The 12679-nt window shown below is 56.1% G+C and overlaps 1 protein-coding gene across 2 annotated transcripts in view; it reads left to right on the top strand.

The window, feature by feature from the left end:
* MEGF8 (multiple EGF like domains 8) overlaps positions 1–12679 on the top strand; it is a 42194-nt gene that overhangs the window by 14956 nt on the left and 14559 nt on the right. For both annotated transcript variants that reach the window (XM_026014014.2, XM_026014015.2), the window contains exons 11-28: positions 320–464; positions 547–710; positions 3456–3656; positions 4061–4261; positions 4705–4941; positions 5768–5886; positions 5976–6107; positions 6206–6319; positions 6725–6973; positions 7464–7663; positions 7987–8197; positions 8301–8550; positions 9030–9162; positions 10534–10781; positions 10862–10972; positions 11132–11250; positions 11639–11846; positions 12362–12542. In XM_026014014.2, coding sequence (XP_025869799.2) covers positions 320–464; positions 547–710; positions 3456–3656; positions 4061–4261; positions 4705–4941; positions 5768–5886; positions 5976–6107; positions 6206–6319; positions 6725–6973; positions 7464–7663; positions 7987–8197; positions 8301–8550; positions 9030–9162; positions 10534–10781; positions 10862–10972; positions 11132–11250; positions 11639–11846; positions 12362–12542 — 3223 coding nt within the window. The remainder of the gene's footprint in view (positions 1–319; positions 465–546; positions 711–3455; positions 3657–4060; positions 4262–4704; positions 4942–5767; positions 5887–5975; positions 6108–6205; positions 6320–6724; positions 6974–7463; positions 7664–7986; positions 8198–8300; positions 8551–9029; positions 9163–10533; positions 10782–10861; positions 10973–11131; positions 11251–11638; positions 11847–12361; positions 12543–12679) is intronic.

Below are 12679 nucleotides of genomic sequence, written 5' to 3' on the forward strand. Positions count from 1 at the left end.
CGACCCTCAGTGTCTCCCTCTGTCGAAACCTAGTAGAGAAGGACTTTCTTCCACTTGGGAGATTTGGTGTCACACCTAAGATTGGCATTCCTGACTGCTGTCCCCTGAGCCTCTGACCCCTCCTGATCCTTTTGAACTTACGACCCTGTCCCTAGATCCCCTAGCTCCTGCCCTCTTGATCTTCCTCATTCTAACTGGCTTTCGATTCCCTTCTGCAATTTCCTGATGCTTTCTACCCCAAGACTCCTGAATCTACAGTACTTCTCGGGTCCCATACTACCTTGTGGACAGTAACCCCTGTCCCCTCCCCTCCCCGCAGTGTCCAGCTGCCAGCTGCCTGGGCCTGGGCCGCCTTCTGGGTGACTGCCAGGCCTGCCTGGCCTTCAGCAGCCCCACAGCTCCTCCCCGGGGGCCTGGGGCCCTGGGCTGGTGTGTGCATAATGAGAGCTGCCTCCCTCGGCCTGGTGAGTGTGCAGGGGCAGTGTGGGAGGGGGCGGTGCAGCACCCCATACTGACCTCCATTCCCCCACCCTCCTATCCTCACAGAGCAGGCCCGCTGCCGAGGGGAGCAGATCTCAGGCACTGTGGGCTGGTGGGGGCCTGCCCCCGTATTCGTCACATCCCTGGAGGCCTGCGTCACCCAGAGCTTCCTGCCTGGCCTGCACCTGCTCACATTCCAGCAGCCGCCCAATGCCTCGCAGCCTGACAAGGTGGGGGGCCAGGGGGTGGGGCCCGGTGTGGAGTGTTGAAGGGTCTGGTCCTAGAGTTTTCATTTTTCAAATGGATCTGTACCAACTCTTATGTTTGCCCAATAAGTCTTTACTTTCAAGGGCCTAATTTTTTTTTTAAGATTTTATTTATTTATTTATTTATTTATTTATTTATTTATTTATTTATTTATTTATTTATGAGCGACACACAGAGAGAGGCAGAGAGATAAACAGAGGGAGAGGCAGGCTCCTTGCAGGGAGTCCAATGCAGGACTCAGTCCCTGGACCAGGATCACACCCTGAGCTGAAGGCAGACGCTCAACCACTGAGCCACCCAGGCGTCCCAAGGATCTGATTTTTTGCACTGACCTCAAAAGATTTTTTAAAATTGTGCTGAAACACATATTACATAAAATTTACCATTAGTGATACTAAGTGCATTCGTGATATTGCACCACTGTCACCCCCTAGTTCCAGAACATTTTTGTTACCCCACAAAGAAAAGTCCAGATCCATTAAGTAATCCCTCTCCATTACCCCACCCCTGCCCCAGCCCCTGGCAATCACTAACTGTTTAGTGGTTAGTGGTTGGCAATCCACTAACTCTGGATTTGCCAACTCTGGATATGTCATATAAATGGAATCATGTATATATTGTCTTTGGCACATGGCTTCTTTCACTTAGAGTAATGTTTTCAAGGTCTAGCCAGATTGTAGCTTGCCTTAGAACTTCATTCCTTTTTATGGCTGAGTAATGTTCTCTTGTATGGCCGTGCCACATCCATTCATCAGCTGGTGAACATTCAGGGTATCTAGTGCTGCTATGAATGTTCATGTGTAAGCCACTGTATTTTCTTTCTTTTTTTTTTTCTTTTTGGAATACGTTTTTTCTTTTTAACAGTACTTTCCTTTTTTTTTTTTAAATTGAGAGAGACGTACAATATTATGTTTCAAGCGTAGAAGGTGATTTGAAATTTGTATATATTGCAACAAACACCTATTTTTTGGGGGGGGGGGTTACATATCTAGGAGCAGAATTGTTAGGTCATGTGGTGATTCAATATTTAGCTTATTTGAGGAATCACCAAACTTTTCCACAGCGGCTTCTTGTTAAATTTTATTTTATTTTATTTTTTTAAGAGAGAGTGGGAGAGGTGGAGAGGGAGAGGGAGAGAGAGAGAATATTAAGCAGGCTCCATGGTCAGCATGGAGTCCCACATGGGGCTCAATCTTAGACCCTGAGATAATGACCTGAGCTGACCTGCTTAACTGACTGAGCCACCCAGGTGCTCCTCCTTATCGATTTTTAAAAGAGGTAATATAGTTGTATGGTTCAAAAGCTATAATAATGTAAAAAGTTGTGGAGTGAAAATCTCTGTCATCTATTCTACTCCCTACCTTCAGTGTGGGAAGCTGTCCCCAGCATCTCCTCAACTCAACCCACCCTGACTTTCCCTAGAAGATCTATTTGGATTTCTTTTATACCCTTGCAGGGTCTACCTATTCAAATATGTGTAAATGTGACATTTAATTATTTTTCTTTCTTGCACAAAAAGTAATATTCTAGCCACACTATATTGCCACTTCCTTTTCTCTTTCTCTCTCTCTTTTTTAAAGATTTTATTTATTTATTTATTTATTTATTTATTTATTTATTTGCAAGATAGCATAAGTAGGGGGAGGGACAAGGAGAGGGAGATGGAGAAGCAGATTCTTTGCTGAGCAGGGAGCCTGATGTAGGGCTCCGTCCCAGGATCTTGGGATCATGACCCGAGCTGACGGCAGACGCCCAACCAACTGAGACACCCAGGCACCGTTCCTTTTATTTCTTAATGTATCCTGGCAAGCGGGCAGCCCGGGTGGCTCAGCGGTTTAGCCCCACTTCGGCCCAGGGCATGATCCTGGAGACCCTGGATCGAGTCCCATATCAGGCTCCCTGCGTGGAGCCTGCTTCTCCCTCTGCCTGTGTCTCTGCCTCTCTCTCAATCTCTTTGTCTTTGAATAAATAAATAAAATCTTAAAAAAAAAAGTATGCTAGCAAGCTTTTTAGAACTTAGGAAACACCCTCTTTTTTCTTTTCTTTTATAGCTTTGTAATATTTCATTTAGATTCTAGGCCTGAAGTGCTATACTTTAAATAAATAGTCTCCCATTGACAATTACTGGGGTTATTCCATTCTTTTGCAATTACAAAATGCATGCTAATCATGTAGTGTATCTGTCATTTTGAATGTTGGATCTGGACTCCTTTTTTTTTTTTTTTGAACTATGTACTTGTTTATTATATAACAGAGAACATGTTAGTTACATAGGGTGAGGTCCAGAGGGGCCATGAGCAAAGGAGCTTTGTCCCCATAGAGCTGGGGTGTGACCATCTGCTGGCGCACAGATGTGTCCACTAACTTGGAAGTTCTCCAAACCCTGTAGTTAAGAGACTTTTTAAAAAGCATGGACTCTCAAGGGGTTTAGTGGAAAGGTGGAATGTCGGAGAAGAAGCTCCTGAGAGGTCTGGGGTCCCGGAGTTTCATGAGAGAGGTGATGAGCGGGGGTCAGGACCCTGCTGTCTATTGTCGAAGTTGGAGTCCTAACTCAGAGGGCCCCTGGCCTCTGTCTTTTGTTTGATGAAAAAGGGAAGGAGGTTGGGGTGCCTGATCTTTTCGGGCTTTGATGTTCACCTGAGGGGTGTGGACACCGTGGGGCCATGCGGAGAGGCACTCATGCATCCCCTCCCTCCCGGTTGGTGCAGGTCCTGATTGTCCGCAGTACGACCATCACTCTGACGCCCAGCCCAGAGACCGACGTGTCCCTGGTCTACCGTGGCTTCATCCACCCACTGCTGCCGGGAGGGCCTGGGGGGCCGGGGGCTGAGGATGTAGCTGTGTGGGCCCGGGCCCAGCGTCTACATGTCCTGGCCCGGATGGCCCGGGGCCCTGATACGGAAAACATGGTGAGGGTGCCTGAACATTCAAGGGGCTGTTAGTTATAAATACAGGGACTGTGGTGTGTGGTGCAGGGGAGGACCTGGGAGAAATCAGAGACGTGGGATATATCCTCAGTGGAGGGAGGACCCTGGGGTTTTCAATTATGAAAGGAATTGTGTGATGGGGAATTTTGAAGAATATGGGGAAAGCCTAAGTTACTGAGTCAGACTTCCCCCAAGGAGGAGGTGGGTGGAAGTGTTGGGGGGGGCTTGAGGGTTTTCGGAGGTTTTTGGGGTCCAAGGAACTCTGAGGCCCTCTTCCTCTCCAGGATGGAGGTGAGTGTTAGGTGGGGTTGAGGCTCTTCGGGGTTTCAGGGGTTGGGGCAGCCGGAACGTTCTGAGGCCCCTGTCTATCCCTCACCCCTATGTAGGAGGAGGTGGGGCGCTGGGTGGCTCAGCAGGAGAAGGAGACGAGGCGGCTACAGCGCCCGGGGTCTGCTCGCCTCTTCCCTCTGCCTGGCCGGGGCCACAAGTACGCGGTGGAGATCCGGGGCCAGCTCAATGGCTCGGCAGGCCCTGGGCATAGCGAACTTACCCTGCTGTGGGACCGGACTGGCGTGCCAGGTGGCAGCGTGAGTACCCAGGCCCCAGCCTCAGATCCCCTGAACTTCCTGAACCCCAGACCGCAAAGTCTGACTCTTTTGACCTGACCTCCCACTCTCTGACTCTTGAACTTTGAGTCTCCTTGAGCCCTCCAGACCCCAACCTCTGACCCCCAGACTCTGACCTGATCTCACTTCTGACCTCGGCCTACATCTGACTCCTCCTGCCCTTACCCCACTGGCCCTGGCTGCTGCCTCCGTACTTGGCTCTCTAATCTCTGGATTCTCTCAAACCCTGATCCCCCTTTGTCTGCTCATCCCAAATCCTGAGTTTCTATATGATTGAGTTCTCAACTTTGTCTCCAAACACTTAAGTCTTTAGCTCTAAAACCCAACCCCTACCCCTAACCTCAACTCCTGCCCTGGGACTGGGGAGTGTGGACCCCAGCCCCTCATGTGAGCCCTTCCCCCAGGAGATCTCCTTCTTCTTCCTGGAGCCCTACCGCTCTTCAGCCTGTTCCTCCTACTCCTCCTGCCTGGGCTGCTTGGCGGACCAGGGCTGCGGCTGGTGCCTGACCAGCGCCACCTGCCACCTGCGCCAGAGCGGGGCCCGCTGCGGGGATGATGGGGCCGGTGGGTCCCTGCTGGTGCTGGTGCCTGCCCTCTGCCCTCTCTGTGAGGAACATCGTGACTGTCACGCCTGCACTCAGGTGCCTGCCAAGCCACGGAGGGGAGGTCTCAAGATCAAGGCAGCTGAATCAGGCAACTGGGGAGGGGGAGGGCCCCCTGAAGTTGGCACGGGCATCTGAGAGGTCTCCTGGGTGCGGTGGGGGGAGAGAGATGGGGCCGTCGTCCTTGCTCTGGAGGTGAGAGAGGCTAGAGAATAGGCTCCCGGCAGTCAAGACCGTCCCTGTTGTGAGGGCCAGAAAATGCAACTTAGCACCTCTTTTCTGGAGGGACATTTATAGGCTGGGCCACCAGAGCCCAGGAGTAGGTCTTTAGGCCTTTGTTACACACCATGTAGTCAGACACCCACTTCTCCATTCCCTGGAGAATTATTCCTTGGGAGTGGCAAGGGAGCCACAAGGGCTCCAGATATTCACCCCCTTGCTCAGCCCCGAGTCCCAAGTGGAAGAGAGTACCTTTCTGTCCCCACCCCACTTTCACCCCCAGTTCAACTGAAGTCTTAGAAGCACATTTCATTGGCTCTGTTTGGGTCTTGTGCCGACTCTCAGACCCATCTGTGAGGCTAGAAGAGGAGGGAATGTGGCCCCCGGCCCACGTCTGGATCTTAAGGATGGATTGGCCCCAACTAGACCACACATACGTGTTCTTTTGCCCCCAAAGGGGAATGGGTCCTAGGAAGGTGGGTCCTGTGAATGCCCTCCAGGAAGGGGAAAGCCTGGAGAGGCAGGCAGCTGGGATGTGGAGGGGAGCTGGAAGATGGGGGTCTGTGGGTTTGAGCTGGTGATGGGACTGTTGCTGGGAGTCCAAGGTAAATGACTTAACTGGGCTTTTACATCTTTAATTCCCCAGGACCCCTTCTGCGAGTGGCATCAGAGCACCAACCGCAAAGGGGATGCTGCATGCAGCCGGCGGGGCCGGAGTCGGGGTGCCCTGAAGAGCCCCGAGGAATGTCCCCCGCTCTGTAGCCAGTGAGCCGCCTGGGCCCAGGGAGAGGGTAGGTACGGGGTTTGTGGGGGCCGGTACACGGTTTGACGCTGCCCCTGCTCCCCGTCCCCAGGCGCCTGACCTGTGATGACTGCCTGGCCAACTCCAGCCAGTGTGCCTGGTGTCAGTCCACCCACACCTGCTTCCTGTTTGCCGCCTACCTGGCCCGGTACCCGCATGGGGGCTGCCGAGGCTGGGACGACAGGTGCAGTCTGGGCAGGGTGGCAGGGCTCACAGAGAAGAGGGGGGTATGGGAGGGGGGAGAGGGCTTAGACACGCCTACCCACACCTGTTGCCCTACAGCGTGCACTCTGAACCTCGATGCCGGAGCTGTGACCGCTTCCTGACCTGCCACGAGTGTCTGCAGAGCCATGAGTGCGGCTGGTGTGGCAATGAGGACAACCCCACGCTGGGACGGTGAGGCTGGGTGGCCGGAGGGTGGAGGGTGGGCAGGGTGTGCGGCTCTCCTCTTGCCCTGATTCTAATGACCATGGTCTCTTTGTTTCTCCTCCCCTTCTCCATCCCTACTCTTTCCCTGTCTCTGTGACTGGTTTCTTCTGGTCTTCCCATCTTGTCCTTCTGTTTCTGTCTTTCCTTCTCTCTTCCTTTCTTTGTTTCCTTGTCTCTTTCTCTTGTTTGCCTGTTAAAATCTTGCCTGTCTGACTTCTCTGGCCATCTGTCTCTTTCATTTCTCCTCGTGTCTTTCTCTCCATATTCATATTTCCATTTCTTTCCTTCCCATTGGCCCTTCGCTCCCTGGCTGTGTCTTTCGTTCCTTTATCATCTCCCCCTTCCAAACCTCCCATCTCCTGTGCCTCCCAGGTGCCTCCAGGGGGACTTCTCAGGGCCGCTGGAGGGAGGCAACTGCTCCCTATGGGTGGGAGAGGGCCTGGGGCTGTCGGTGGCCCTTCCTGCCCGCTGGGCATATGCTCGCTGCCCGGATGTGGATGAGTGTCGCCTGGGTCTGGCGCGGTGCCACCTGCGGGCCACCTGCCTGAACACACCCCTCAGCTATGAGTGTCACTGCCAGCGGGGCTACCAGGGCGATGGCATCACATACTGCAACCGCACGTGAGTGGGTATGGGTTTCCATGGAGATGTCGCCCCAGAGCTGGGCCTATGGAGATGGAGGGAGGGGTGCCTCCCAGGGAACCAGCATCTCTGGTGAGCCTGGGGTTTTTACTTTGCAGGGCAGGTCCTCATTAGAGTGACAGGGTCCCCCGGTGTAACACTAGTTACTGTGGGGACAGGTCACCCACGGACTGCGGGCCGTAGTCTTCAGCGTTGCCATGGAGATGGAGGAGGACCAAGTTGAAAGGGGTTTTCACAGAGCAGATTACCAGTGGTGATATGTGGTTACTATAGAGACAGGAGTTACCACGTGTGGTGGGGTTACCTTGGAGACAGGGCCGCCCACAGAGTCCTTGGGTGGGGCGGAGGAACAGGCAATACCCTGTGATGGCGTTGCTGGGGAGAGGATGGGGTGGAAGGGGACAATAGGGAGGTGTGCCTTGGGGGCTCTGGCCTGCCCAGCCCTTCCCCACCCCCGCCACACCCTCAGGTGCCTGGAAGACTGTGGCCATGGTGTGTGCAGCGGTCCCCCCGACTTCACTTGTGTGTGTGACCTGGGCTGGACGTCTGACCTGCCCCCACCCACGCCTGCCCCGGGACCCCCTGCGCCCCGCTGCTCCCGGGACTGCGGCTGCAACTTCCACAGCCACTGTCGCAAGCGGGGACCTGGCTTCTGTGATGAGTGCCAGGGTGAGCGGCCTCATCCTCAACTCCCGGGGCTGGCCTCAGGGACCCTCCCTGGGCTCCGGTTTCCTTTCTCTGCCTGGGCTTCTGGGTCCCCTCACCCAGCTCTGGGTCCCCCTGTCCCATTGCCTGCTCCTGACCCCAAATGGTTTCAGTGCCAGCCATCTCTTGGGTGGGGCCTCAGGCTCCCCTCTTGGGGCTTGCAATTCCTCCCCAATCTGGCCCCAGTTATCTTCCTCTGGAGCAGCCATGGGGGGTCAGGGATCAGCTGAGTGTTCCGGGCTCCTGCCCTGCCCTGACTCTACGTCCTGCCTGTGGGGCCTCCACAGACTGGACGTGGGGGGAGCACTGCGAACGGTGCCGGCCTGGCAGCTTTGGCAACGCCACAGGTTCGGGTGGCTGCCGGCCCTGCCAGTGCAACGGGCACGGGGACCCGCGCCGTGGCCACTGTGACAACCTCAGCGGGCTCTGCTTCTGCCAGGACCATACTGAAGGTGCCCACTGCCAGTTCTGCTCCCCCGGCTACTATGGGGACCCCCGGTGAGCCAGGGGTCAGCCAGGTGGGCCAGGGTGGGGTTAGGGACATGATGGGATGGGGTGGGAATGGTCTGACGTTCTTGCTCTCTCTCCTCCATCTCCCCAGGGCTGGTGGCTCCTGTTTCCGGGAGTGTGGAGGTCGTGCCCTCCTCACCAACGTGTCCTCTGTGGCCCTGGGTTCACGCCGGGTTGGGGGGCTGCTGCCTCCAGGTGGCGGGGCAGCGAGAGCCGGGCCAGGCCTGTCCTATTGTGTGTGGGTTGTCTCGGCCACCGAGGTGCTACAGCCCTGTGCCCCTGGGACCCTCTGTCCCCCACTCACCCTCACCTTCTCCCCTGACAGCAGCACCCCCTGCACGGTGAGTCCCAAGGGCTCCAGAGTTCAGGCCCATGTCTCCCCCACCCAGTCTGATCCTAATCCCACATCCCTGTTTCTTTATTCTCCAAATCCAAAGCTCTCTTCCTCAGACCGCAGACCTCCGGTTCCCCAGACCACCTCCCATCTCCGGAGTCCCCACTCCCCAGTCTGGGCATGGTTAATATTTGTACTTTGTGTGCCAACTCCCACCAGTAGGTAGTGGCCACCAGGAGCTATGTATTGAGAAAGAGGCTCCATGTGAGAGTGCCTGATTGATTAACCATGTCTGCTGTGAACACAGGAGGGGGATGGTGGCCTCCACGCCACTGTTTGACAGTCTGCCCAGAAGTGTCAAGCGGCCTGCTTCCCGGTCTCAGATTGCCCTCTCCTCTTGAGCTCCTCCTCCTCCCAGACCCCAGGTGTCCCTCTTTCTCACCCTTCCTGTCCCCTGATCCTTCACTCTGCATCCTCCACCTTTAGCTGAGCTACGTCCTGGCCTTTGATGGATTCCCGCGCTTCCTGGACACTGGTGTCGTCCAGTCAGACCGGAGCCTCATTGCTGCCTTCTGTGGCCAGCGGCGGGACAGGCCCCTCACAGTGCAGGCCCTGTCTGGTATGGGGACTGGGGAAAGTGGGAGCCTGTCCTAGGCTGTGTAATCCTTGCCCTCTTGTATGCTATCCCCCGAGGTGGGCTTGAGACCCAGCCCGACTCTGCCCCTGACTTGCCACATCTAGGCCTCCGTTTCTCTAGTAGAGAGGATTGCCCTGGCTGGGGACAAGTCTTTGGGGGACACAGAATGTGGCTGGTGTGAAGGCCCCTTGCCTATCTCCTCAGCCTGGTGGTTCTCAGCCAGGGGTGATTTTGCCCCTTGGGCCCTTTGGCTACATCTTAGAGACACTCTGATCATCATGAGTGGGGAGGCCAGGGATGCCACTCTACATTCCACAGCATACAGGACACGCCACAAACAAGAATCACCAGGCCCGTTATTACATCAGCAATGCTGGGAGTTTGGGAAACCAGCTCAAGCTGATGGAGTTGTGCTAAAAATAATTTGTTACCTGGGGCATTTTGGGCCCGAGCCTGGAAACTTCTCTTCACATCATAGATCAGAGAGATCTCCGAGGCTGGGAGAGAGAGGGCGGAGTGGTCGTGGGCCTGCTGGGGATCGCTTGAAACCCCAAACCCCCTCTGCAAGGAGCAACTTGACCCGAGGGGCCGTCGATTTTATTTCATTCAGCAAATGTGTACCAAGCTGCACCTGAGCTGGATGCTGAGGATACAGGAATGAACGAGGGACACAGGCCTTCGTGGACTGACAGTGGGAGGGGGTGCAGGGCGTGACAAACAGCACGTAACCAGTTAGAGTCAGGAAGTCAGGAGAGTGGCACCTTTGCTAAGGGAGGAGAGGATGTGGGAAGGAGCAGGCACCTGGCCTGTCTGGGGAGTTGGGGAGGGCTTCTTTGCGGAGGAGATATTTCACTTGAGGCACAGGAAGGGGCGAGGGAGGAGGGCGACCTCTCCAGGCCAGAGGAGCAGGTGCCCAGGCCCTAAGAGGCCAGAAGGGGGCCTGCAGTGCTGGAGTGCTTAGGGCTGGGACACAGGGAGGCCTTAAGGTCAGAGAGCCTACAGCTGCCCACCTGCTTTGGACATAATTTTATTGAGGCACTATTTGCATAGCATATAACTAATTCCTGCTCCCTTCCCCCACCACTAATCTATTTTGTAAGGAGACTGGGTTTTATGTCAGAGCTGCAGGGAGTTGTGGAGGGTTTGGAGCTTGCCAGTGATGGGATTGGAATGGGAATTTGATGGGTTGGATGAGGGAGAGGGTGTGCAGGGTGCAGGATGACAGCTAAGTGTGGCAGTGATTATAAATGATGAGGAGGGCCTTGCTGTCCTGGCCAGTGACACTGAGAACCTGGGGTAGAGCAATACCCTGGAACCTGGCCCTGCCACAAGCCTTTGCCTCTCCCCCAACAGGACTGCTCGTGCTCCACTGGGAGGCCAATGGCTCCTCATCGTGGGGGTTCAACGCTTCAGTGGGCTCCGCCCGCTGCGGGTCGGGGGGCCCCGGGAGCTGCCCTGTCCCCCAGGAGTGCATCCCCCAGGATGGAGCCACAGGCGCTGGACTCTGCCGATGTCCCCAGGGCTGGGCTGGCCCCCACTGCCGCATGGCTCTGTGTCCTGAGAACTGCAACGCCCACAGTGGGGCGGGGACTTGTAACCAGGTATGTGGAGGACAGGCAAGCCGAGTGGGACCCGGGTAGAGATCTGGGCTCCCTCTGAGCCTCCTTCCACTGTTCCCCAGAGCCTAGGTGTGTGCATCTGTGCCGAGGGCTTCGGGGGCCCTGACTGTGCCACGAAGCTGGATGGCGGGCAGCTGGTCTGGGAGACCCTTATGGACAGCCGCCTCTCAGCTGTGAGTTGTGGATGCCACTCTCCAAGGAGGGGCCACACAGCCTGCCTCTGGATCATTCTCCCCACACCATTTCTGGGACCACCCCTCCGACCCTACACCCAGCCTGACACTTTATAATAACTTTCGCCTGACCCCTCACGTCCCCACCTCCACCCCCAGGACACTGCCAGCCGATTCCTACACCGCCTCGGGCACACCATGGTGGAGGGACCTGATGCCACCTTGTGGATGTTTGGGGGCCTAGGCCTCCCCCAGGGACTGCTAGGAAACCTGTACAGGTGAGGACTGCCTCCAGGAGGTGGGATGCGTGAATGAGAGAAGGTCACCTCAGGAGATGCTGAGATGTGTGTCATGAGTCCCTTAGGGGTGAAAACAAAACCAAACCTGATGTAAAAAAACCTCTGCAGGTGAAGGACACCCCAAAAGATGCTGGGACACTTGTCACAGGAGGCTCACCTCGGGGTCTGGGATACTTGTTTGGGTGGTGCTACTTGGGGGAGATGGGGATGGTAAGATGGTTGTCATAGGAGGGTCACCCTAGGGATTTTGGGATATCTGTGTGTGTGAGGGATCATCCCAGGTGATGCTAGGATACTTATTGCAGGGTCATCCCAGGTGATGCTGGGATAACTATAGCAAGACTTCTCTTTTGCTCCATGGTGCCAGGTATTCAGTGAGTGAGCGACGCTGGACACAGATGCTGGCGGGAGCTGAGGATGGGGGCCCAGGCCCCTCACCCCGCTCCTTCCATGCAGCTGCCTACGTGTCCTCTGGCCGTGGTGCCATGTACCTTCTGGGGGGACTCACAGCTGGGGGTGTTGCTCGCGACTTCTGGATCCTCAACCTCACCACCCTGCAGTGGCGGCAGGAGAAGGTGAGCCCCCTCTTCTCCTAGCCCCCATGATCCATCTCTAGCAGGGATGGCCAGAGTGGCTCCTGCCCATCCTACCCCTGAGAGGATGCAGCTTCTCCCCAGGGCTCCAGCACGGGTCCAAGAGTTGAATCTCACTGGCCATCCTAGGTCACGTCATATTCCCAAGCCAGCCTGTGGCCAAGTGGGTGGGATACTCTTGTCCGCCGGGCCGGGCTGTGGCCCACTGTGGGGCGGGTATGATCAGCCCCATGAAGCCAGAGTGAGAAGAGGGCTTCCCAGAGGAACAGCAGGCTGCCCCGACCTGCATCAGTGACAGTGAGCGAGTGGAAATGGCAGGGGGCCCCACCGCACGCCTGCTGGGACCATGGCCGGTTGGAAGCTTAGGGTCCGACCAGCTTTGGGCAGCTCACTACCTCCTTACGGGCTCGAGAGGAGTGTCGAGTTCTGAGGCTTGCTTCTGCCCGTAAAATCACCCCTCACCAGCTCCCTGGTGACTTCTGCCTTCTGTCCCCCAGGTTCCTCAGACTGTGGAGCTTCCAGCAGTTGCTGGTCACACCCTTACATCCCGCCGAGGCCTGTCTCTGCTCCTGGTGGGCGGTTACTCCCCTGAAAGTGGCTTCAACCAGCAGCTCTTCGAGTACCAGCTGGTGACTGGCACCTGGGTGTCTGGAGCCCAGAGTGGGACACCTCCCACGGGTAGGGCTGGGCACAGGGCGGGCACCTGGCCAGCTGGGGCTCTGTGTAGGCTCTCTGTCCACTGCCGTACCCTGTCGTCACTGCCCCTGAGGCCCCTGTCTTCCCCCCATGCCCACCCAGATCCTCAGAGCAGCTCT

This window comes from Vulpes vulpes, chromosome 1 (assembly GCF_048418805.1).
Source record: "Vulpes vulpes isolate BD-2025 chromosome 1, VulVul3, whole genome shotgun sequence".
Classification (NCBI taxonomy): domain Eukaryota; kingdom Metazoa; phylum Chordata; class Mammalia; order Carnivora; family Canidae; genus Vulpes; species Vulpes vulpes.